The sequence below is a fragment of the Myotis davidii genome, unplaced genomic scaffold, assembly GCF_000327345.1.
Source record: "Myotis davidii unplaced genomic scaffold, ASM32734v1 scaffold17, whole genome shotgun sequence".
Classification (NCBI taxonomy): Eukaryota; Metazoa; Chordata; class Mammalia; order Chiroptera; family Vespertilionidae; genus Myotis; species Myotis davidii.
This window is the reverse complement of record NW_006288624.1, coordinates 1827847-1855005: the sequence shown is the minus strand read 5'-3', so window position 1 is coordinate 1855005 and position 27159 is coordinate 1827847. Positions and strand designations below refer to the sequence as shown.

The window sequence follows — 27159 nt, the reverse complement described above, 5'->3', positions numbered from 1 at the left end:
AGGCGGGGGTCCTGGCTGGTGGCGGGGCCACACATGGGGGCCTGGATGGCGGCTCCCGCTGGCCTGCCCTGCCTGCCATATGCAAATTAGCTGCCATCTTTGTTGTCAGTTAACTGCCATCTGAGTTGGCAGTTAATTTGCATATCCCCTGATTAGCCAATGAAAAGGGTAGCGTCGTACGCCAATTACCATTTTTCTCTTTTATTTCTGTAGATAATTAATTATGACCTGGGAGTAGAATTATGATGATATGACTTGCTTGATAATCATAATTCATGTGAAGAAGATATACTTCATTGATGTTCTACTTTCTTCCCAATTCATGATCATTAGAAATTATATTTAAATTAAAAAATGTTAAGATAGGGTTATTGATAAGGACACATTTTACTTTGCATCTGAAGGTTAACTATGATCGTGATTTTAATCTCAAAATGAGATGTATGTGAAATTGTTATGCATTCTAAGAAGATTTGGATAAATTTAAAATATTCTTCATCTTTATAAACCAAAGCAATATATACTTATTTCTGTTCTGGTTATTTTTGAAGATGCCTTTAAGTTATATTAATACATTAAAATGTTACTAAGTTTTCACTGAAGCCAAGGTAAATATTTTTAAGTGTATTTTTTTTTCTGAGTTGCTTATCTTTTGAATAGAATTTCTTACTTCTGAAGTGCAGTCAGTTTCCCAGCCCAAAGATATAAGGGACGTAGAATCTGTTCTGTTAGTGGAGTAAACTTGGGAACACACCAGAAAGCCTTAATAGGATGTTAGTTTGTTCTGACATGTGTCATGTATATTTTTAAAAACCTTAACGTGTTCTTACAGTTAGTAGGTAGACAAAAGCTTCTTAGGAAAAAATAAAAAGTACTGTTGAAGTTGTGCACTTTTGATAAAATTAAAGCTGCTTGTTTCTTAGGCATGTTTTATGTTTCTGTTTAAATTTCTAAGTTTTATTACTCGTATAGTTTGATAGAAGCATTCAGAGTTGTAGATTTATATAGTAATAGAACTGCTCAATTGTTCAGCTTTCTGTCTATAAAGCTTTTGAGGGACATGCTTTATTTTTGTTTGTATTTATTTAAAATGCAACTATGTCTCTAAAAGTTTTATATTAGACACTTTTATGTAAAAGCAATTTGTATAGTGACATAATGTTCTTTTACTTTTCCATTTTAAAATAGCAAAGAATAATATATTTAATTGACTTTAGTTGCATATAAATATTTATCTAATATCCCAAGAACAAGACTTATATTACTAAAAATTCCATGGAATACTTAAATACCAGACTATACTTTAATAATTTAAATGCTATTGGATACAGGATTAACTTATTTATAAAATACACACAAATTATGTGATATAAAAATATTTATGCATCCATTCTTACTGGATTTCAGATACAGAAGCCAAGCTCTCTAGCTCTTTGTTACTATGATTTAGTTATTTTATTTAACATAGGTTTAAAATTCTTCTGTATTTATGTAGTCTATTATTTTGATAAGATTTTTTTCTATTAATGTAAGTTAGTTATAGTAGCATAACCAGTCTTTGATTATTCATGATGAGTGAGGAAAGAGCAGAACATAAAAAATTGCATTTTAAAAATAATTTTTAAATTTTAGTTAAGCCAGTATTGTGTAACTCTTCTCATTGTCTTGCTGGAAATTTATATTCATATATTTATGCTCCCTAACTCACCATTGATATGGACTAGCATAGATTGTCAAGGTAGAGAATGAATTTCAGACAGTACAGATTTTTAAAATTCCATTATCAGAAATAATTTTATCTTATAGAGTTCATTTTAAGAAAGTTTTTTTAAACCGCTATTTCTTTACAACCAACATACTTTCTAAACCTTTTATCAGTTTATCAGACAAGTGCTATTTGCCTGTACAAGTAGTATTCTTAAATTTTTTCAGAGTTCTTATAGAACCATACAACTAGTAATGTTCATTAAATACTGTAATTTTATTACCAACATTATTATATTTTATTCTTATATCCATTTTGACAATCTTCGTCTTTTTCTAAAAACACACACCAAACAAACAACTCCGAAGGTAATCACACAAATTTGTTGGCTTGCAGTTTGAGCTGTCTTAAGACAAGCAGCTTTCCCAATCGCCACTCACCACTTGCAAGTAGTCAGGTGACTTTTAAACAACATTAAATTCACTCACATGATTACTTCAGAATGTTCTGGGAGGAGAATGAGGAGACTGGTATTGCAAAGCTGATACAATCCCTTATTTTCTATACCTGATTACGTATGTTGACATTTATGTACCACTGTTTAACATTTCTTCTCAGTTCACATGCTGAATTACCTGCCAATCACTTCTTTTAAAATATTTTGGAAAGGTTACAGTAAATTTCCTTGAATTGTAACATTTAAAATTTAGTGTTTGTTGAAGGAAAAATTCTGATTATTCTTTTTTAAAAAATCACTTATTTGCTAGGTAAATTCTCTTCTACGCTTTATGAGACTGGTGGCTGTGATATGTCACTTGTGAATTTTGAACCAGCAGCAAGAAGAGCATCCAATATCTGGTATGTGTGAAATCATTTTAGGAGGGTGTGTACACTTGCATATATTTGCTGTGTTTAAAGTTTTTAAGCCTTTAGATGTAAATGTTGTTTGAAAACATTTGTTTATATTGGCTTAAATAATTTGTCATAGTGCATTTGTCTCTAGAGAGTTAGAATATGTTGCTATGGGAAAAGGAAAGCATTATTCTTAAAACAAAAGCTATCCTGTGTTTTTAAAAATAAAGTAAAAATTTCCTGTTGATCTTATAGTGAGACAGTGGTTTGCACAGTTGCAAATTTAACTATAGATTTCATTGTAAATATATGATGTAAAAAAAGCTAATTAAAAATATTTACACAACTAAGTTCATACCCATCATTCTCTTCTGTATAATTAAAATTTTTCACTTCCTTTAAGGGGTTGGTCAAATATCTTAAATGATCAGTTTTCATTTGTTTTAAAGTGTGTTTACTAGCTATAAAGAAGACGGAATTTCTTAAATTATGGGTCATATGTTACATTTAGTTTCCCTTAGGAAGGAATTATATAAAATAATGATGAAGGTAGAAAAGCAAATAAGAACTTAGAAAACTTAATCATATGACATAATTATAGTTTAGAATGTGTTAAATTTTTTTGTAAAATTTTAATCTTATTTATCTATATAAGTTGCTGCTTTGAAATACATTACTGATGAATTAATTCACTGTTTTCACTAGGGCCATTTGATTATTATATTAGGATTTCCATTTAATAATGGACACACCTATTTAAATGTACACATCTATGGGCAATTCACCTAATTTTTTTTAAGTTTTGAGGTTTTATATAAAGCAACAGGATCTTATAATCACATAGATGAAAAGTCACTTATCTGCGGAAAAGATAAAACATTTAGAAAACCATACTCTTTATGCTCCTTTAGTCTAGTTTCAGAATTTGTGTCAAAAATGATTAAGTTGGTGTGTTAGGTATTTTGTAGCAGTCGAAACAGTAGGAGAATGGAGCAATGGAAACAATTATGTTTAATTCAAGACAAAAACAATTGCTTACACCATAAATGTGGTAAGGTCTCACAGTTAAATCTTAGCTTGACCTGTGGACACTGAATTGTGTTTCTAGGCCATTATAGCTAAATTTATCCTGAGTCCAGGCAATATGTTAGTTGCTTTATTAAACACTCTTCACAAGAACCTTGTGAAAAAGGTACTATCATCCTGTTACTGATGAGGAAATCTGAAGTATAAAAAAGTTGGGTAATGTGTCCAAAATCTCATTCACCTGGTGAAGAATTTTGAATGTAGATACTTTGACCCAGAGACTATGTTCTTAATCACAACTCTAGGAAAATGATATTTTGCATTTTGAAGTTGATGTAGAAAAGTGAAGACACTGTAAATATCAAACACTGTTAAATGATTTGTTTTTTTCCTGTTACCTAGCAAGCTCTTTATTCCCTAAAGTCTTTTTCGTTTTATTTTAGTGATACCGATTCTCATGTATCCAGTTCTACCTCAGTTCGATTTTATCCACATGACGTGGTAAGTTTTCCTTTATTTTTATAAAACAATGCGCTTTCAGATTAAGTTGCTACACAAATCAGAAAAAGGAATTCTGTTGAAAAATATGGCAAAATACTTTTGCTGTCCCATAGTACATCTCTTCTTAGTAGTCCTTTGTTAAACAAATATGGAACATCATGAAGTTTAATTAGCTATATATGAATCAATTATTAGGCTTTTGAGAGTATATTGTAAAGATTACTTTACTCACCAATGCCATAATCCGGTTTTGCCATTTTTTTATGGTTTCATTTTAAAATTTTACTGTGAATATTATGATTTTGGGGTAGTTATTTATTGGTTAACTATCAGTTATTTTTATACTAATGTATATGTTTTGGAAGCTTAGTGATGATATCACTGTATAAAAAATATGCCACATAAAAAAAATGTGCCACATAAAATACAGTGGGGATATTGTAAAAAAGATAATACTGTCTTTGCCATCAAAATGTATATTAGTATACTGAAGCTGGGAAAGACAAAATGGATGTAATCCTTATAAATAACACATAAGAGGTATAGGTAGATAAATTTAGTGCCAAAGGGATTAATTATTGGCAGCTTCCTGAAGATGCAGAGTTGTGAACAGGGTTTTAAGACCATAGGTATAAGATGGCATAGAGCAAAGGTTTTTAACTACTTGACATTTGGCAATGTTTGGAAACACTTTCGCTTGTCACAGCAGGGGGAATGCTACTGGTCTATAGTGGATAGAAGCCAGAGATGCTGTTAAGTATCCTATAGTTGACAGCCCAACTCTCACATTATAGAATTATCTGGCCACAATTCCTGTAGTGTCAGGGTTGAGAGAGCATAAGATGAAGTGTTTGGGGAAGTCTTTGTGAATGTTTAGAGATAGTGGCTGTGTTATATATAGAAAGTAAGTTTTCTTGATTATATCTATACTAGAGGCCTGGTGCAAGAATTCATGCACCAATGGGGTCCATCGGCCTGGCCTGTGGGATCGGGCCGAAACTGGCTCTCCGCCATCTCCTGAGGGGTCCTGGATTGCGAGAGGGCACAGGCCAGGCCAAGGGACCCATCAGTGCATGATTGGGGCTGGGGAGGGACGTGGGAGGTTGGCCAGCTGGGGAGGGACAGGGACCACGGGAGGGCTCCAGGGCATGTCCGGCCAGTCTCACTCAGTCCTGATTGGCCGGACTCCAGCAGCAAGCTAATCTATTGGTCGGAGCATCTGCCCCTTGATAGTCAGTGCACCTCATAGCCAGCGGTTGAGTGACCTTAGCATATTATTAGCATATTACCCTTTGATTGGTTGAGCAGCTGACCAGACAACCGAACACTTAGCATATTAGGCTTTTATTATATAGGATATGTGTTGAAAAGTAAAATCTCCCTATGTGTTTGCTGTAGTGTATTCTTGGAAGCTCCATAGGAAAGGAAAAATGGGAAATGGTTAGTGTTCTTTGCTGATAACTGTGTGAGAGCTTTGAGATAGCAAAGTGCTGGTTTGTGCTGTGCTAGATTCAGTAAACTTTGATTCTTTCAGAGGAAGGGGAAACTTGTTTACTGGTCTGAATGAGTTAAAGCTGAAAGAAGTGTAATGTGGTAATTTCCTGTAAAGCCTAGATGAGCAGCCTGCCAAAACCAAAGGGGACAGGGTGTAGGAGGGACTTGTAAACAACAGCAGTGATAAGACTGTAGTAAGTGAGCGTTGAAAGCACTGAATCCAGTGCAGAGGACCTTAGCTTTCACATGGCAGTGAGGTTCATAACTTACTGAGAAAAGGCCATGACTGTAGCAGGGAGAAGGGAAGCCACCCATAATTCACTGTAAGTGATTTTAATGGATTTACTAGCTAAACAATCAAAATGTTAAGGTTTCAAACACTTTTCCTCATAAAACCTTCCCAAAAGACCTATTGATTAAGTTTCTAATGGTCATAAAATATCCATGAGGAGTGGACTAGTATAGAAAATTAAGGAGGTTTAGATAATTTCTAAGCTAATTGAGTAGCTCTTGAATGATGACTTGATTAAAGATATTTTAAGCCTATTAACGCTGACTTCCTTTTAGCTCTCTCTCCCGCAGATTCGATTGAATAGACTCTTAACCATCGACACAGATTTGTTGGAGCAACAAGACATTGATCTAAGCCCAGACCTGGCAGCTACTTACGGTCCAACAGAAGATGCCGCCCAGAAGGTTAAACACTATTACCGCTTTTGGATCCTGCCCCAGCTCTGGATTGGCGTTAACTTTGACAGACTCACACTTTTGTCCTTGTTTGATAGGTGAGAATATAGTGTGATATTAAAGATGGATGCAGATTTTATTTTTAAATTCAAATGTCTCTAATAACTCATTGAGGTTTTTACTTGGTTAGCATGTTGGAGATTGTTTTCTACTTTGGTCCTTTAAGATAAAATTTAAATTAATAAGGTTCCCAAACATTGGTTCTCTTGAATTCATTCGAAACCTTTTTGTGGTGATTTTCATATGTGTATATGAAATATTCACATAATCATCAATAAGAGTCATTCAACTATATATAAAACTCAGAAAAAATCAAGTGTTAATATTTATCAGGTTACAGATAACATGACCCTAAATATAAAAGGCACAAGAGGAAACTTTTGTTTCCGATTTCTTAGCACTAATCTTAATAGTAATCAATATTTAGTCTATTATTAACGTGATGACTAAGTGCTACTTCTAGTCAACATGAAGTAACAAGGACTGGCTTTATCATCCTACCTGACAATGAAAAACAGACAAAATGCATGAAACAATGGTTTTCAAGAAATTAGAGATGAGACAACAAATGGTAGTGATTCCTGAGAGATGGGAAACAAATTATGTGAGCCATAGAGTCTAGCAGACTTCCTGAGTTAGAGATGGAGCTGAGTCCATAGGACAGAATATCAGAGAAAGGATTACTTTCACAGAGAGGGCCTCAGATTCAGTGGGGTCTCCTTGACTATTCAGCAGAGTACTGATAAGTGAATGTATGTGAAGGAGCTACCTGAGGCCAGGGAAAGAACCATGTGAAAGAAATAGAGGAACAGGGCCAGGAATAATCCTGTTCCTACCAGCCAGATGGAAGAAACTCACAAGTCATATTTCATTGTGTAGCATATTCACGAAAGCCTTGCCCTAGAAGTGGGGAATAATCAGTCCTCGAATGAACACTACTCCATACCCACATACTAAGGCAAAAAGGTGAGACCTGAAAGGATCAAACTGTTTTCAAGTAACATAACAGAGCTCAAGAAGATTTATAGAAATCCAGTTCTCACACCCACTAAGTTAAGGTTCACTGTGTCTGGCATCCAAAGATTACCAACTGTGCAAGGAAGGGGTAAAATATGACTTATGAGGGAAGTAATATATCAATTGAAACCTACCTGTAATTGTCACAGGTATTAAAATCAGCAGTCAAAGACATTAAAACTGTTAAAATTGTATTCCATATGTTAAAAAAAGTTAGGTAGCAACATGGGATACATAAAAAATAAAAATATAAAAAAAGACCCACATCAAACTTGTAGAGATGAAAACTAAAATGTCTGAGGTAAAAAGTACAATGGATGCCATTACTATTGGATTTCCATGTGCAACAAAACAAAACAAAACAAAAAAAACTTGTATTCTTACCTTTCACCATATTACAAGAATTAATTTAAAGTGGATCATAGGGTCTGGCTGGCTAGTGTGGCTCATTGGTTAAATGTCAACCTATGAACCAGAAGATCACAGTTCAATTCCTGGTCAGGGCACATACTAGTACCGAGCTTGTGGGCTTGATACCCAGTAGGGGGCATGCAGGAGGTTGCCTAATCATTGATGTTTCTATCTTTCTCTCCCTTTCCCTTCCTCTCTGAAATCAATAACAAATATATTTAGAGGCCCAAATGTAAAATCCAAAACAACAAAATTTCTGGAAAAAACAAAACATAGGAGAAAATATTTGTGACCTTGGATTAGGCAAAATTTCTGATATGTAACACCAAAAATAAGATTAGTAAAAGAGAAAATTGATAAATTGGACTTGTCAAAATTTAAAACTAAGAAAGCCAAAGGGGAGCACAAGTACAGTGTCTAGCAATATAGACGGTATGTGGAGTAATAGGGTTGACAAGGAACACTGGATTCAGCAAATCTGGAATTCCATAGCTGCCATATGAGATCAAGGAAAATACCACTGTTTATTTTGAAAATTCTGTAGAACTTGTTTTAATTTTGTAGAACTAACATGAAATAGTAGAGGGATGTTTTGTAAATATTAACTTTAGGACATTTGAGGACTAAATATGGCATTGACAACAAATTAATACAAACATTTTTATGGTTATGAGAATAATTCTTTATGCATTATAGAACAATATATAGAAAGATTTTAAGACAAAGACCATTCATAATCCTTCCATTCAGAGAGAACCATTATTAGTCGTATCATTTTGATACATTGTCTTTTTTAACCCATATCTGTACTTTTTTAAGATAACAGGACATATCTTCCTATGGGCATAGTTTTGTGTTCTGCTTTCTTTGTGTAGGAAATGAACAACTTTTTTAAAAAAATATGTTTTTATTGATATCAGAGAGAAAGGGAGAGGGAGAGAGAGAGACTCGTGGATTGGCTGCCTCTTGCATGCCCCCTACTGGGAATCGGACTCACACCTGGGCATATGCCCTCACTGTGACCTCCTGGTTCATAGGTCGATCCTCAACCACTGACCCACACCAGCCGGGCAAAAATGAACAACTTTTTAATTTTCTAGAAACTGTTTTGAGATTTTGTTTTTTTAAAAACTTGTTTTGTTGTATAGCTCTTTTATTTGTCATCCAAGTTGGTTAGTTATTTTGCAAAAAATTTGACAGAAAAAGATGTTAAGAGTGAAGTTTTAAAAATAGAAATGAAAACTATATTATGCATTAAAATAAATACTTCACAATTCATTATAGCATGCTTTATTTATACATAAGAATTTGTTTTCATTTTCTACATAGACTAGCATCTTTTTCAGTGTGATCCAAAATCTTACTCAAACCCAGTACCAAAGAAAATCTCAGGAAACAAACTATGAATTTAATATTGATGACTTTCTTACTTCACTCCGATTAATTTCTTATATTGATGATACACTTACTCATAAGTTTTCCTATCTACAGGAATCGTGAGATTCTGGAAAATGTGTTAGCTGTCATCCTTGCTATTCTTGTAGCATTTTTGGGATCTATTCTTCTCATACAAGGCTTCTTCAGAGATATCTGGGTCTTCCAGTTCTGCCTGGTGATAGCCAGCTGCCAATACTCACTACTTAAGGTACCAGCATCTCTCTTCTTTTCTGACTGTGTTAAAAGGGAGAGAAAGTTTCATATCATTCACTGAATTATATAGTGAGGATATTAATTTTTTAAATTTGTTTTTGTTGGATATTTACATCAGATTGGGTAGGGAGCAAAAGGGACATATGAACTTTAAAAATTAATGAAATGTAAATGAAGCTTCCTTAAAGCCATTTTTGGTATTAAAAGAAAGTATTTGGGTATTTGTTACAAATAAGAATTTGCATTTAAAAATTTTATTTCTTTTAAACTTATCAACATAAATTCTGTATTTTGTCTTTTATTCTGTATGTGAAGTTTATTAAAATTCATCATTGATAGATAACAATAATGTCAAAACTAGTATATATGTTCTTTTGGGACATTGAAAAGAGAAGATTGGCATCCTTTTGCTGTTGTTTTAATAGTGGCTGTATAATATCAAAATTGATCAATTTTAAGCTTTCAAAAAATGGGAGAATCATATACCAAATTTTTTACCTTCTATGCAAAATCTATGGACTATTAACATGGACTGTCTCCTTTCCTTTCTTTCATAACCAGTAAATACTCTTGCTTGTATTGGTTGTTTGCCTGATATATGCTAACATGAAGAACACTCTCCCATCTTGAAAACTATTTGCTTAGTTCTGTTTATACCATCAGCTGTCCAGATGTTATTGATAGGCATCTGACTGAATAAACTGCCTATGTCAACTGCTTCATTTCTTCAGGACCCATTCATACTTTTTTCCTTACTGCAGTACTAAAATTACAGTCTTTGTGGTTGCAAGTAATCTCAAATTGCCAAATTTATGTCTTTTTCTTAGGCTTCATTCTCTATAAGTATTCACTTAACATCTATGAATACTGTCTTCTATCTGTACATTCTCTTCATTATTGTTTGTGACTTTATTTTATTTATTTTAATATTAATATATTTTTATTGATTTTAGAGAGGAAGGGAGAGGGAGAGAGAGCCAGAAACATCAGTGGCGAGAGAGACTCAGTGATCAGCTGCCTCCTGCACACTGCCCACCAAGAATAGAGCCCACAACTTGGGCATGTGCCCTGACTGGGAATTGAACCGTGACCTCCTGGTTCATAGGTGGATGCTTAACTACTGAGCAACACCAGCCAGGCTATGCTGCCATCTTGACTGGAAGCCCCTCTTTGTTCTTTTGACTACTTCTTAATTTATGGGAATTCTCTAGGGTTTTATTTGGCCCTCTTCCTAATTTGCAATTCCTTGCAGTGAAGTCATACTGTTTTATTACTTTATTTGTTATGCCTATATAGGAATTATGCCCAGTTTTATATCTCAAAGTCTTCATCTTTTTCACAGGCTTTAGTCCTATATATTTAATAGGCATTTGGCACATTTAAAAATAGCACATCATCATCTTCTGATAAATATTTTCCTTTCCCAGTTGCTTTGCTTTTGACAGTAGTATACCAACTCAAAATCTTAGAGCCTCTACTCGTTCCAGGTTACTTTGATTAAATGTGGTGATCTTATGTTAACTGGCCTTTGTTCTTGCTTTCCATTTTAACCACCTTAATTCATTCCTTTATTGTCTTAAACCATTTAAATTCATTCTCTGGTTCCAATGTTTCCTGTCCCATTCAACCTGCTTTTAGGTTAATATGGTTAGACATGGAAAAGGTAAAATATGACAGATTTTTGAAATTAGTTAACTAGAAGAATAGTAATGTCATAAAAAGATATAAGAAAGGCTGAACAGAAGCTTTAAAGGATAGATGTTGGAATTGAAAGAATGCCTCAGCCCTGACTGGTTTGGCTCAGTGGATAGAGAGTCGTTCTGCAGACTGGGAGGTCCCCAGGTTTGATTCCGCTCAAGGGCACATACCCAAGTTGCAGGCTCCATCCCCAGTGTGGGGCATGCAGGAGGCAGCCGATCATTGATTCTCGCTCATCTTTGATGTTTCTGTCTCTCTCTCTCCTTCTCCCTTCCTCTCTAAAATAAATAAAAATATATATTAAGAAAAAAAAGAAAGAATGCCTCATCTCATATCCTGCCAAGAGCCACATGCCTAACTCAGTAGGCATAGTCCAATCTGGAAATGTAGGATGGTGATAGACCATCTTAGTGAAATTGTTGGTTTTGCTATTGGAAAGAAAAGTCGTGATTTGGGAAGTAATAAAACCTATTGGACATTTTTATGGAACGTTGATAAAATTTCTTGCAAAGATATTGCCTAACTTATTTGATGATTTTTATATGAAAATGCAGATGATGTATTTAATACAAATACCATTGAATTGTTTAGTAAGTGTGGAATTTATGGGCAGAACTAGAATTTTTTTTATAAGATAACCCATGTTCTGTGCACTTCCTGAAAGGTGTAATGCTACATAAGAGAACATTCTACCTAAGTATATGATTAACCACTACGCTGTACATCTGAAAGTAGTACAAAATAATATTGAAAGTAAACGGTAATGGAAAAATCTCAAGATTTAAGAAAAGCAGGAAGCGTCCTACCATAACATACTCATTTGTAGTAATGAGGCAAGCAGTAGGATGGACCTGGCAACCATGTGCCATTTCCAAAACGTTTAACTAGATGCAAATGGTTAATTAACTATAAATAAGTTTAAGAGTCTAGAAAGATTTTAGATGTTTTTTAATACCATAGTGACACCACTGCCTGGAGATGATGTTTTATCTTCTGTTGATGTTTCAACACAATTAATGTAGGTCATTTCTTACCTGTGGAATATTTACTGAAATTATTTCAGGCATTTGAAAGTTGCTTGTAAAATTACCAGGACTTCAGTAGGATAATCTCTCTTTCTATTTCATTTTTAGAGTGTTCAGCCAGATTCTTCTTCCCCCAGACATGTAAGTCACTCTCATATGCCTGTAACTCATAGTTCTTTAACATGCATCAAACCTTTTTGGGGATCATATGTCAGATTGAATGAAGATTTATGTTACTATTTTCTCATCTAAGTTTTGACACATTCCTAGAAATGAAGGTGGTTTATTAGCATGAAATAAAATGCCATTGTAATTGTGGACTCTAAATCTTGATTGAAAATGAGCATAATAATTCATTTTTTACAGCCTGTCAACTAGGTAAACATGGTTCATATAAAATCATGATTATTTGATAACCTGCATTTAATAACTTTTGAACAATAAATCATGAGTAAATATTGAAAAATAGAATTTTGAAGTAGGAAAAACTTTACATTATTTTGCTTCAGTAATCATTAGAAGCAAGAATAAAGAAGAAATACATTGATCTGGTGTTTAGACCCATAGACACAAAGGAGATTAAAAATACTGTTATTTACTTTGTGACTTAAGATAAGTATTAGCTCCTCAGCACTATTTTAAAGCATGATTCAGTTTTAGATCGCACACTGAAATATTTATTTAATAGAAAGACTGAAGGGCATTCTCTTTAAAGTAGTTCAAAATTAGACTCCCAGAACAGTTGTGATGATGCCTTTTTTCTTGAATATAGCTGCTTTTACCCATATACAGAGACACTTACTGAGACGAGATGAGCAAAACAAAACACAGAGGCACGTGACAGTCTTTCAACTACTTGCTTATTGTTTCGTAAGAATGCTTTTGAAGTGTAATGATATATGGAAATACTAAAGTTTTTATTTTTACATAATTTCAGACTTAGGGAAAATTTGCAAAGATTGTACAAAGAATTCCTGATGCTATTCACCCAGATCCTTGTGTAAACATTTCACCATATTCGGTTATTCCCTTTCTTGTTTTTTTCTCTCTCTCCCTATACCAGCCGTGGGCAAACTACGGCCCGCTGGCTGGATCTGGCCCGTTTGAAATGAATAAGACTTAAAAAAAAAAAAAGACCATACCCTTTTATGTAATGATGTTTACTTTGAATTTATATTAGTTCACACAAACACTCCATCCATGCTTTTGTTCCAGCCCTCCGGTCCAGTTTAAGAACCCATTGTGGCCCTCGAGTCAAAAAGTTTGCCCACCCCTGCCCTACACACACACACACACACACACACACACTTTCTAAACTGTTTGCGAGTGAATCGTAGACACAATGCCCCTATAACTCTAAATACCTCAGCCTGTAATTCCTAGAAACAAAGGCATTTCTTTACATTCATTAAATATAATTATCCTTTGTCATGATATTGGCATTTGTGATGGGTACAGGCCCGTTATTTTGTAGACCATCTGTCAGTTTGAGTTTGATGTTTCTTCTTGATTAGATATAGGCTGTGCTTTTGGTAGGAACACTCAACAGTCATGTTCTCAGTGTATCACTTCAGGAAGCACATGATGTCGATTTAACCTTTTCTTGGTGGTGTTAATTTTCATCTTTTGGCTAAGGATAGTTAGTGCCTGCAGAGTTTTTTTAACCTTTGCAATACTAACATTTTGGCCTGGATAATTTTTGTTGTAGATGAGGGTGCTGTCCTGTGCATTATAGGATACTTAGCTTTATCTCTTATCTCTGCCCACTAGATGTCAATAGTACCCCCACCCCAATTGTGACAACCAACATTGCCAGTATCCCCTGGGGGTCCAAATCCCCTCCCAGTCCCTTGAGAACCACTACTCAAATGTTACTATTTTTCTGTTGTAGTTAATAAATATCCTTAGAGAGATACTCTGAGATTATATATGTCCAGTTGCCCCTCAGACTTGTTTTTAATATCTGTTGATGTTTCTTGCCTGAACCATCACAGTAAGTAAGGAATAACTTTCCCTTGTCTTTATTTTTTGTATTGGTGCATATTCATAGATTCTTATTCAATCAACTCTATGATGTCACTATCATTTATTTTGATGTTCAAATTATTTCTGATTTGGTCATTTGGGAGTCTATCAAGCTGCCTTCTGTATACTTTTGACATATCCTTATCAATTTTTAAGTACTTCCTTTTTTTTGCATAACAATATGTTCCAAGCTCATGTTATACTTTCTCTACTCTAGTCTGAAACCAGCCTTTTCTCCATGGAGCACTGGTTCTTTTTACGGAGTAATGGTATTTATAAACTGAGATCTGGATGGCAGTAATCTATATTACTAGAATGTTGTCTTCTAGGCCCTCTCATTGGCTAAAGCTGGGAAATAATATGTATGTATATACATATGTACATACATACATAAATACAGTTGGCCCTTGAACAATACCGGTTTGAACTGCATGGGTCCACTTATACATAGATTGTTTTTAATTAATACTGTAAATGTATTTTTTATTCCTAATGATTTTTTAAATAACATTTTCTTTTCTCTAACTTATTTTATTATAAGAATACAGTATATAATACATATAACATACCTAATATATATCAGTCAACTATTTATGTTATTGGTTAGGCTTCCAGTCAATATAGGTAGGCTATTAGTAGTTAAGTTTTTGAGCAATAAAAAGTTATATGCAGATTTTCAACTGTTAGGGGGCAGTATTGGTGCCCCTAACAATTCAAGGGTCAACTTTATACACACCAACACACACACACCCCTATTCTTATATCTGTTTATATACATATTAAAAATGATGAGCTTATACTGATAACTGTAATTGAATCCAGTGTCACAGGGTTTACTTAGTTCTTCCTCCTTTCCATATTTGTAATTCCCTTTTGCAACAGTTTCCATATGCAGACTTCTACCCTTAGAATAGAAGCCATAAAAAATCTCAATAGCCAGTTGTGACTCTTAAAATTATCTAAACTAACTTGTTTTTTAATACCATTTTCAGGGTCATAATCGTATCATTGCCTACAGTAGACCAGTTTATTTCTGTTTATGTTGTGGTCTTATTTGGCTCTTGGATTATGGAAGCAGAAACCTTACTACAACCAAGTTCAAATTGTATGGAATAACTTTTACCAATCCACTGGTGCTTATATCAGCCAGGGATTTAGTTATAGGTGAGTCATTTTTAAAATATCTCAGATCTTAACATTAATTTATTTGTACACAGTTTACTGATAAATAGGTCAGTTGAATAGATGAAAATAGTTGTTTGTTTGTTTTCAATATATATTTTTATTTATTTCAGAGAGGGAGAAAGAGAAATAGAAACATCAATGATGAGAGAGAATCATTGACCGGCTGCTTCCTGCACACTCCCCACTGGGGATTGAGCCCACACATGTGCCCTGACCTGGAATTGAACTGTGACTCCTGGTTCATAGGTTGTCACTCAACCACTGAGCCACTCAAGCATGGCTAAACGTAATTTTAATAGGCTTGTTTTGTTGTATAGTGTAATCCTCTCAGTGAGGAACAGAACTATAGGAGTATTATGGATGAAGAAAAGCTAATGATGAACAAATATAATAATTCTTCTATTCTTAGAGGAGATGATGAAAGGCTTCCTTTGGATTCTGTGCCTTAGGTTCCTGTTGTTGGAAAATGATTGAAACAATTTTAAAAGCTGTTATAATTGAAAAGATTATTTTGAATACCCAAGCAGTTAATATAGAGAGAAATAATGTAGAGTGATATCTTTTAAAATTTGCTTTGTGGTTATGTTAATTTGGGATTTCTTTTTGTCATTTTCGGATCTTAAATGAACAAAATGATAGATGAGGTATACTATTTTTAATATGCTTTTCTTTCCTTCTATAGTGTTTACACTCTGTTTCCCAATAGTATTTTTCGTTGGTCTCCTGCCTCAGGTGAATACATTTGTAATGTACCTTTGTGAACAATTGGATATTCATATCTTTGGTGGTAATGGTGAGTACTTTCTCAAAAAATTACAGTTTACCATATTCCTTTTACAGATCATTAAGTAATAAACTGAAAATAAAATTGCTTTTAAAATTTTCATTTTAGAATTGAAATTAGAAAGAAAAATATACTTATTTAATAATTGAAGACTGAGCAGGAATTAATTTATAAATAGGAAAGAGCAACGAAGTCTGATACTTTAGTGAAAGATATGGGAATAATGGAATTGATTTGTAAGTTATAGTGCGTTTACATGGAACCTGTGTAGACTGATGAAATATTTATAAAAGGTCATCTATCCCAAATTAAGCTCTTGATACATGGCATTGATTTTGAATTTTGAATTGGTATATGCATTTGGTGTGTATATGTATTTGGTTTTAGTGCGTTGTTTTATCTTTAAAATGGGAATGCCAAAACCAGGATACTTTTAGTAAAAGCATTTTACTAAATAAGCTTTTCAGAAGTACCTCTGTTTTTAGAGTAGAATGTGTGAACATGAACTGACATACTTAGAAATGTATTTTCCTATTATACGTGTACTTCATTTTCCAGAATAAGTAAGACCAGTATTACATTGGAATAGAGATGGTTTGCATAATTTGAAAATAACCCTGTGGGCAACCACTGTGGTTAAAATATACTCTTATTTGATTTAAACCATTTAAAGTTTTGTTCAAAAATATGTTTGCAGTAGAGAAATAATACAGAAGGAAAATAAATTACTGTAACTTTATAGTCCATTTCTCTTCATACTTTATATTTCACTCATTTATCTTCCAAATATATGCATTGAAATAATCACTGCTGATATTATGACTTAAATTTTAAATAGAAACTAAGCCTTTTCTATGTTGCTATGAATCTTAGAGCTTTTTTAATGTTATGAAAAATTTTTGAAAGAGTACGTGAATTAAGACTGCGCTGGTCTTCAGCATAGCTTAATAAGTAGAAGACAGTTCTAGTAGTTAGGCACTGTTATAGGTGCTATATTAATCTAAATATGGCGGTGAGGGTTTAGTGTAGATCATTTATAATAGTGGGCTTTGTCATAATGTGATTTAAAGACTTGTGCAAGGTACTATTTGTTAATTATCTCCTAAGGAAAATTTTTCCTGTAACCATATAAAATTACCATTAAAGAAAATTTGTTACCCATGTGTTAAAAATAAAGGCTAGCTATCTTAGCCATCACCTTTTTCTTAAAACTTATAATCCCATTGGATCTTTTGTTGTTGTTATTATTAGTAGTCAGATCTGTTCTTTTTTTGTGAGAATTAACAAACACATAGGAATACAGTTTACTTCTCTGGGTACGCAGGTTCTATTTACATAGACTAGTATCTTTCAGTGAATACTTAATATATCTCCAATTCCTTTTCAGGCCTCAGCAAGCTTAATTTCCCCATACTTTTGTAAATACAATAAGATACATTCTTGAAGCACAAATGTTTTTGCTATGTATAAGTGTTCATTACTTCCAAGGTGAATATATTTTATATCAAAAATTGTGGATAGTAAATATTTATTTCAAAATCCTTTGAAAGGATGAAGTAACTGAATTTTTTAAAAACCAAATAAATAATTTAATTATAATCAATATACCATTTTAAATACTTTTCCGTGTCCTTTTCAGATTTGTTTTTCCCCTCAAATATTTAGAGAACATTAATATTCTCTCTTTATCCCTTCCCCCCCCTTTCCTATCTAGCCACTACCAGCCTGCTTGCAGCACTCTACAGTTTCATCTGTAGCATTGTGGCAGTGGCCCTACTGTATGGGTTGTGTTATGGAGCTTTAAAGGTAAGTAATATGTTGTAAGTGTGTTTTGTCTTTAAGGTTATTTTTCTATATTAAGAATGTTTTCAGTGGATTAATGATTTTTTTCCCCAGTGCACTTTAGCATGAATTTCCATGATCATTTTGAACATTACTCTCATTTACTTAGAAATCAATTTCATAATTAACCATTATTAAAAGAAAATCTTTTTCTATGCAATAATTAGAGGTTATTATTAGAAATAGATTTTTCAAATGTAGACTAATCTGAGATAGAGGTGGACATGGTAATAACAGAATATGAAGTTAATTTTAGATTTCTGGTTAAGGATATATGCAACTACTGCTCATATTAAGACTTCGTAAAACTTAGGAGAACAGGGTCAAAGACTGCAATTTAAGATACATTCTAGCAAATTATTGCACTGAAATTTATTGTTATTATTGGTTTAGAAGGATCTGGATGAGCCTTATTAGCTCCATTTTTAAAAGATTTTCACCAAATTGTAAATTAAAAAATTTAAATTTCTAGTAAACAACCCTTAAGCCGTGGTATTCTTCTTTTTTTATGATTAGTGCAAGACAATTAGAGAATAATAGCGTTGAAAGGACTGTGAAAAGTGACTCACAGCATTTTTCCTTGCTTCTTTTCTTCAGTATCTTTTATGGCAGGGGTGGAGAACATCTGGCCCATGGGCTGTATAAGGCCCGTGAAATCATTTGTTCTGGCCCTGCCAAGGCATTAGGGGTGAGTTAATTAAATGTTTAGCAGGTTTATTTTTAAGTTGATAATTTTGTATGGCCTGCAAATGATGTTATAAATATCCATATGGTGGCCCTTGGCAAAAAAAGGTTCCCACCCCTGATTTATGGAATGCTTAATGCGTACCCAGTGCTATGCCAAACACCATTTCCTGCTTATGAGTGGCTTATATGTTGCTTTGATTAAAATGTCAACAAACACTCTCATTAGAGGGTGATGAGTATAGTGATTATTGCCTTATTCAGCCTAAAGGGATTAAAGATACTTTTCCAAGGGTGCTTTTTAACCAAAATTTGGAGGACAAATAGAAATTAGTTAATTGAAGCAAAGGATGAAGAGCCATGGAGTTGGAGAGAAAGTGTGTTGTGTATAGGAAACAGTGAATAATTTGGACTTGCTTGAGGTTTGCGTACATGAGGAAAGATGGCCTTCAGTCAGGCTGGAAAGGTAAGGGAATGGTTAGCTTGTGAAATATCTCTTATCCTAAACGTGTTGGGGTGGAGATGGAAGACCATCAACATTTTTGGGGTATGGCAAGGAAATGATCAACATTGTATTTTAGGAAGATTACTTAGTCCCCAGTGTGAAGGAGATGCAGGAAGGATCAGCAATAGGGGGACCCTTGTGTTGCAATCTTGAAATTATGAAGGACTTAATTGATAGTGATTGGGGACTCTGGATAAGAAGAGCCAGGATAGGCTCCCAATGGCTTTTGTGTAGGGTCTGGCTTACACAGCCAGTTAGGTAGTGATACTTAATGCACAAAATTAGAAACCTTGGAATTTAGTGAGGAAGGTGGTGGTTTAAATTTGGACACGTTTATTTGTTGACATTTAGGGGGTATCCAGAGACACATAGTAGAAAGTTATGTATGTTTAGGGGTTTGAGGTAGTGATTAGTAGATTTGGAATACATCAACACAATTAAATCAAGAGTAAGAAAAAGACTACTGATATGGACTGACAAGAGAAAATGGTTGTGGATAGATCCCTGGGAAATGCCAATTTTGAGCATTGGAGGTTTATTGAACTTGCCAGTAAATAGAGTAGTGGTCATTTGGCTAAAGAAGCTAGATTAATATAAATTTAGGTATGAATGGATATTAAGCAGTTGTATTCTACTCTTTATAGAATATAGTTGGGAAACTTGTGCATATGCTAGGGGTTGTTTTCTGGTTTTTGATTTTTAAAAAGATCTGAAACTTAATTACATTTAAAAGGGAAAGGGGAATAGTCAAGTAGAGAGGGCGATATTTGATGGAGCTAAAGGAAAGAACTGGAGACACTTGATCCGAATCCACACTCCTCCCATGTGCACCTGTAAAGCTTCCTAGTACAGAGGTTTTAGATCTGTTTTGAGTCATATTTTGTTAAGTTAGTCATTATTTGGCAGTTGCAGTTAAAAAGTGTAAGTTTTTTTTATGCCTAGTTTACAAAGGCCTGTTTATTTAGCAGAAGAGCAGCAGTTGTAAAATTGCCAGTTGAGAACACTGTGTCCTCAGGTAGGTAGGAGGCTAAGTTTTTGCCTTCTTTCTTACACATGGCTTTTGCATTAGAGTATTTTAGTGTTATATGTCACCCATTATAATAAAACTAATCTGCAGATTTAGTTATATACATGAACAAAGATTATGTGCAAGGATTTTATTAGAGCAGTGTTTGTAACAGCAAAAAGTTGGAAATAACTAATATTTGTTATTTGTGAATGGTTAAATATAGTATAGCCATACAATGGAATACTATCCTATCTAATAAAAGAAAAACATGGTAATTAGTGTACGTCCGCTACCCTTCCCATTGGCTAATCAGGGCGATATGCAATTAACTGCCAGCCAAGATGGGGGCCGGCAGCCAGGCAGCTTGAAACTAACATGAGGCTCGCTTGCTTCAGTGATGGAGGAAACCAACGTTCCCCGCCTGCCTTGCCAGCCTCTGAGCTTGCAGTTACAAATAGAAACCTGCTTTCAGTGAGCCGGGATCTCAGACCTGGAGTTGATACAGTGTTTCGATTATAGAACACAAACAAACCAGATACCTGCTTTCAGCAGCAGAGGCCTCAGAGCTGGAGTCAGAGCTAAAGCTGGCCCAGAATAAAAAAAAACACAAAGAAAAAAAGGAGCAGTTGGGAGCTTCAGTCACCCACCAGCCTGAAAACAGCCCTCAGCCCCTCACCCAGACTGGCCAGGCACCTAGAGGGGACCCCCACCCTGAAGGGTGTGTGACCAGCTGCAAACAGCCATCATCCCCTCATCCAGGCTGGCCAGGCACCCCAGTGGGGACCCCCACCCTGATCCAGGACACCCTTCAGGGCAAACCAGCCAGCCCCCACCCGTGCACCAGGCCTCTACCCTATATAGTAAAAGGGTAGTATGTCTCCCAGCACCAGGATCAGCGGAGCTGCGAGGCCTCCTGGCACCGGGATCAGCGTGACAGGGGGCAGTGTACAAACCCCCTGATCGCCCTGAGGCTCTGTGTGTGACAGGGTGTGACACCCCAACCCCTGATCGGCCCTGCTCTGGGTGTGATGGGGTAGAGCCATAACCTCCCCATCGGCCCTGCCCTGAGTGTGACAGTGGCGGCGCCCCAACCCCCTGATTGGCCCTGCTCTGTGTGTGACAGAGCAGGGGACAGCGCTGCAACCTCCCCATCGACCCTGCCTTGAGTGTGACAGGGGGCGGTGCCCCAACCCCCCAATAGGCCCTACCCTGAGCGTGACTGAGGGTGGCATCGCAACCTCCCAGTTCGCCCTGCTCTGTGCATGCCGGGGGCAGCGCCCCAACTCCCCAAATCGGCCCTGCTCTGAGCCTGACCAGGGGCTGCACCTAGGGATTGGGCCTGCCCTCTGCCACCTGGGAGCAGGCCTAAACCAGCAGGTCGTTATCTCCTGAGGGGTCCCAGACTGCGAGAAGGCACAAGCCGGGCTGAGGAACCCCCCTCCCCCCCAAGTGCACAAATTTTTGTGCACCGGGCCTCTAGTACAATCATAAAAAAGAATAAAACAGATTGTTGTATGCTAATATGGAATGATTTCCAAGAGATACTATTTGTTTATTTTCAAGCTTTATTGAAGTATAGTCTATCTATATAAAAGCCTAAGTGACTGTTATGACCAAACGATCAGAATGACCGAACAACGGGCCAACCAGTCACTATGATGCACTCAGCACAGGGGCTGCCCCCTTGTGGTCAGTGTGCTCCCACAGCCAACCTCCCCCGGTCCCTCCCCGCATCTGGCAGGCCCCATCTGGCAGCTGCAGACTCTGGCTGGCCCGGTCCCAATTGGGACTGGGCAAGATGGCCCCAATAGACCCTGATCACCGGCCAGGCCTAGGGGCTCCAACTGTGCACAGATTTTGTGCACCGGGTCTCTAGTTGATAAATAAAATAGTAAGGTATTTAAAGTGTACAACATGATGATTTTATATGTGTATATATTGTGAAAAGATTTCCCTCATCCATTTAACTCAGCCATCACCTCACATATCTACCTTTTTTGTATGTGATAACATTTAAGTTCTACTCGCTTAGCAAATTTCTGTTATGTAATACCGTGTTATCAATTATAGTCATCATATTCTATATTAGATCCTTAGACCTTATTCATCTTATAACTAACTGAACGTTTGTACTCTTTTACTAACCTCTCCCTATTTCCCCTATCTCCCAGTCCCTGAAAACCACTTTTCTATTCTCTGTTTCTATGAGTTCAACTTTTTTTTTTAAAGATTCTACATATGTGTGATACTATACAGTACTATTTGTCTTTCTCCCTCTGGCTCAATGCCTTCCAGTTTCATCCATGTTGCTGCAAATGACAGTTGATCCAAATCCACGCTTCTCCTAAAAGCACCTGTAAAGTCTCCTAGTACAGAGGTTTTAAATCTGTTTTGAGTCATGCTTTGTTAAGTCAGTCATTATTTGGAAGTTGCACTTAAAAAGGCAGTTTAAGGCGGAATAATATTCCATTGTGTGTGTGTGTGTGTGTGTGTGTGTGTGTGTGTAACATTTTCTTCTGTTTTTTTTAAAAGGTAGGCAGTATGCCAAAAAAGGATGTTTCCTTTGTGCTTTTTTGAAAAAAATTAGTGTTATCTACTCTGTGCCACGTTCCATGCTAGTGGAATCCGGAGATTGCAGTGAGCAGAGCAGACCTATCACTTCCACATGTTTGGTTGGCCCTTAAAAGCTAGCCTTTGTGTTACTTATTTCTGAGCATATGCAGTTTATTTGTTCAGCTCTGAATGCCTGCTCAGTACTTTGGAATATGTAAAGCATATCGTAGGAACAAAGGCATCAAGAAAGCAGCACAGCAAATGTTAATGTTTTCGTTGCCTAATGTGATTTCATGTGTTGCCTTTTCCTACTCTTGTTGCTATTATAATCAGAAGTTTACTACAGCAAGTTATTTTGTTCTTCAAAATGGAGAACATAGTTTACTGTAAGCTTAATTTTACTTTAAATCTGAAAGAGATTGACAGCAGCATGCGTCAGAAGCAAATGTATCGTTCCTGGTGTGTAAATAGAGCTTTAGTACCAAAAGAAATCTGAAGGTAATCTAGCAGCTAGATTCTAGCTCATCTGAAAGTAATAAATCTACATTTATTGGGTATAAAATTAAATTAATAATATAGTTTAAAAGTTTTTGTTGAATTTAGTTACCTTTCTCTAAAATACTGACATACAGGGTTATATGATGTATTTTAAATTAGTAGTATATTATTCTGTCACATTTTCTCCCCTCCCCAACAGGATTCTTGGGATGGCCAGCATATTCCAGTACTTTTCTCCGTTTTCTGTGGTTTGTTAGTGGCAATATCCTATCATCTCAGCCGACAAAGCAGTGATCCATCTGTACTTTTGTAAGTGAAATCAGTTTTTATTGAATTGAAGAAATTTAAATAAATGGCATTTCTGATTAGTTATGGCATGTTAAATTTTTTTTAGAATATATCATTTGCTAATGATTAAGTATACTTGGTTTTTTATCTTGAACTTTATTTGCCGCTGCAAGTACTGGTTTTCAGGTTATATATGTATTTTTATATTAATTATTTTTTTCTCTCTCTTTTTTAAATATAAAGCTCTTTGATGCAATCTAAGATTTTCCCAAAAACAGAAGAGAAAAATCCGGAAGACCCTCTGTCTGAAGTAAAAGATCCACTGCCTGAAAAACTTAGAAACTCCATTGTAAGTTTAAACTTTTTTTTTTTTTAATATATTTTATTGATTTTTCACAGAGAGGAAGGGAGAGAGATAGAGTTAGAAACATCGATGAGAGAGAAACATCAATCAGCTGCCTCTTGCACATACCCCACCGGGGATGTGCCCGCAACCCAGGTACATGCCCTTGACCGGAATCGAACCCGGGACCTCCCAGTCCGCAGGCTGACGCTCTATCCACTGAGCCAAACCGGTTTTGGCAAGTTTAAACTTTTTAAAAGCACTTAAAATACTTGAATTTTAGATAGTTCATCATATTATATAACGAACACTTTTTGAAGGCCTTTAATAATTGGAGTAAAATGTATAGCTATAGGTATTAGTTATACATTTTTGATTGTCTTTATTACAATTTTAACATGTAAGAAATGCTCATTCCTCAAACTTGGTTTCTACATAGAACAATCTGCCAAACATTTATTTTTAGATCAGGTGAAATTAAGTCATTTCATTGTTTATAGAATTCTTAATCCTGTTCAGTTTAAACTGGCATTTGAAAGATGAATGTTAACATAAATTAGAGTTTGTTGTCAATCGTATTGATAAAAACTGTGTTCTTGTAAGTCATTTGCTAGTCTGTTAGTGTGTTTTATTTCTCAAGGGCAGTCTGAAAAGTGTGTGTGTTTATTTTCCTGGTTGAAGGAGAGAACAATAACCTGGACATTATATACATAAGTAAATATAGTAATTAAAATTTTTTTCTAATTTAATGAATTTTAATGTTGCCTGCATTCTTTTAGTGTTTATTTGAAAAATGAAATCTATAGATTCATATCTGCCTTTTGGAACAAAACATAAAATTCTTTTTCTAAGTTTAGATTTTTTTCATTTGTGACTTTAAATTATTTATTGAATATATATTTTTATTGATTTCAGAGAGGAAGGGAGAGGGAGAGAGAGATAGAAACATCAGTGAGAGAGAATCATTGATTGGCTGCCTCCTGCATGCCCCACACTGGGGATCAATCCCGCAACCCAGGCATGAGCCCTTGACAAGAATTGAACCTGGGACCCTTTAGTTCACAGGCTGACACTCTATCCACTGAGCCAAACCAGCTAGGGCTGTGACTGACTTTATATAGGTCTTGAATTAAACACAATGTTTGCCTTCAGTGAACTTGAGCTATTCACATATTCTTTAGGGAACTTCAGAAACAAAAACTGCCTCAAGATATAATTTAAGCAATTTTTTTCTGACTTTAGTTTCCATGTTAGCAAAGGATACTTAACATTAAATGTAATGTAGAATACTTCTGAACCTGCTTCAAAGTGTAAACCTATGCGTTAGTCAGCAACCAGAGCTATCAAGAGGTTTCTGGTTTTTGCTATAACCACTAAAAGAACCAAAATCCAGTAAGTGAAATAGGACATGTGCATGATTTCAACATTTTAAAAGATTAATGAAAATATAACTCATTATCCAAAAGGATATGCCCTATAAATGATACAGTAATTTAAGTGTCTCACTTCCTTTTCCCATAAAACTTACAGCCATTGGGGGAAAGTAATACACAGCTTCATTATAAAAGACATGATATGTTGTATAGTGTGGTGAGTAAGTTTAATTTCCTTGGTATTGCAATGTCAAACCAAAATAGGAAGAAATTAAGATTTGTGGCTAAGAAATAGCTAGAAGTGCCAAAAAAAAAAAAGGGGGGATCAGTGAAAAATTGTTTCCTAAACAGTTTGCCAGTTGGGAATGAAGGAAATACTTTAATTTGTTTTTGACAATTCTGTTTTGTTTCACAGAGTGAACGTTTACAATCTGACCTAGTCGTATGCATTGTAATTGGTGTGCTGTATTTTGCTATTCATGTAAGCACAGTGTTTACAGTATTGCAGGTAAGGAATCATTTAGCTCTTTTGGTTGGGAGAAAATAACTTTGTTTGGGTTCATTCCTGATACAATTATAATGTTTGTTCATAAATATAGAAATATATGAATTCCCCAAAGTCTTCTTCGAGTACAGCTGGAAGTCTAGAACCTCATCATCTATCTCTGGTCTAGGTGTGGGCACGGCTCCTCAGGTTTTGTTTCTGCTAATCTGTAAGCCATACACTCCTGTTCTCAGTGCTCTTCATTCTTTTGTGCAGATCCCTGGTTCCTTGTGGTGTCAGTTAGGTTGTGGTGTAGTTTCACATAGTTTTCTTCACTGGGGTTACATTGACTCTGTGGTCAGTTGTCATCAAATTTGAAAAATTTTGGCCTGCTACTTCCAATGTTTTTTCTGTCCTCCTCTCTCTGCTCTGTTGACTAACTGCCCCCCGCCTTCCACCATCCACCCCTATCTCCTGACTTCATCTTAGGTCTCGTGAAGTTGTCCCATGGGTCACTGATGCTCTAGTCCTTTTTTGTGTGTGTATTTATTTTGAATACAGATTAATCCCATCTGGTGTATTTTTCATCTCAGAATTTATAATTTTCATCTTACATGTAAGTCTTTTTCTTTTTTCTTCCCATGCCTCTACTTAATCTTTTGAACATAGGGAATTCAGTTCTTACTCTCTTAATCTCCTTTTATCCTAATCCAACTTCTGTCACTTGTGGGTTGGTTTTGATTACAGTAGGTCCTCGGGTTACGTCAGAGATGTGTTCCTATGGTGCCACGTCACGCGATTTTCGCCGTAAGTCAGAACCCACCTACATAAGCACCTACGTCACTCACATGGAGCACATACACAGCAGTAATGAAGTGAAACAGTAAAAAAAATTTAAAAGAAAGTTAACAATTCTTGACATTGGGGGGGATAAGGACACATTTGTAATATCTTAATCAATAAAGGGAAAAGCTAAAAAAATAAATAAATAACCACAGCAAAAGCCTGTTTTCTCTGGCCAAACGGCCAAGAACTCAGCAGCTTAACTAGAGAAAACGTTTTTAACAATAAATTCTACTTCAGCCAAACACTGTAGAAAAACTGTGCCTCAAATCCTGCCCCTCACATCAGAAAAGATTGAAAAAAAAGAAAGTTAACAATTCCTGACCTTTACTTGTGATCTACACTAGTAAAAGGGAAACCTGCAAATTGACGGTTCCTCCCTATACCCACCAGCCAATCAGGGCGAGTATGCAAAATAACCCAACAAAGATGGCGGTGGCCACAGAGCTGGAGTGAGCAGGAGGCTTGGGTTGACCCTGGCGATGGAGAAAGCCAAGTTTCCTGTCTGCCCTGGCCTCCACTCAAGGAGGGACTGGGGGGCTGGGACCCCGGGGTGTGTGGCCAGCCTGAAAACAGCCCTCAGTCCCTCACCCAGGCTGGCCACACCCCCATGGGGT

The 27159-nt window shown here is 35.6% G+C and overlaps 1 protein-coding gene across 10 annotated transcripts in view; it reads left to right on the top strand.

Moving 5' to 3' along the window:
- Positions 1–27159, top strand: part of PCNX1 (pecanex homolog 1 (Drosophila)) — a 125095-nt gene that overhangs the window by 49866 nt on the left and 48070 nt on the right. For 8 of the 10 annotated variants that reach the window (XM_015562020.1, XM_015562025.1, XM_015562024.1 and 5 more), the window contains 11 exons: positions 2473–2563; positions 4027–4084; positions 6146–6363; positions 9245–9398; positions 12235–12267; positions 15144–15315; positions 16019–16129; positions 17835–17926; positions 23411–23520; positions 23743–23848; positions 25631–25723. In XM_015562020.1, coding sequence (XP_015417506.1) covers positions 2473–2563; positions 4027–4084; positions 6146–6363; positions 9245–9398; positions 12235–12267; positions 15144–15315; positions 16019–16129; positions 17835–17926; positions 23411–23520; positions 23743–23848; positions 25631–25723 — 1238 coding nt within the window. The remainder of the gene's footprint in view (positions 1–2472; positions 2564–4026; positions 4085–6145; positions 6364–9244; positions 9399–12234; positions 12268–15143; positions 15316–16018; positions 16130–17834; positions 17927–23410; positions 23521–23742; positions 23849–25630; positions 25724–27159) is intronic. The other 2 variants (XM_015562023.1, XM_006760737.2) reach the window with 1 other exon arrangement.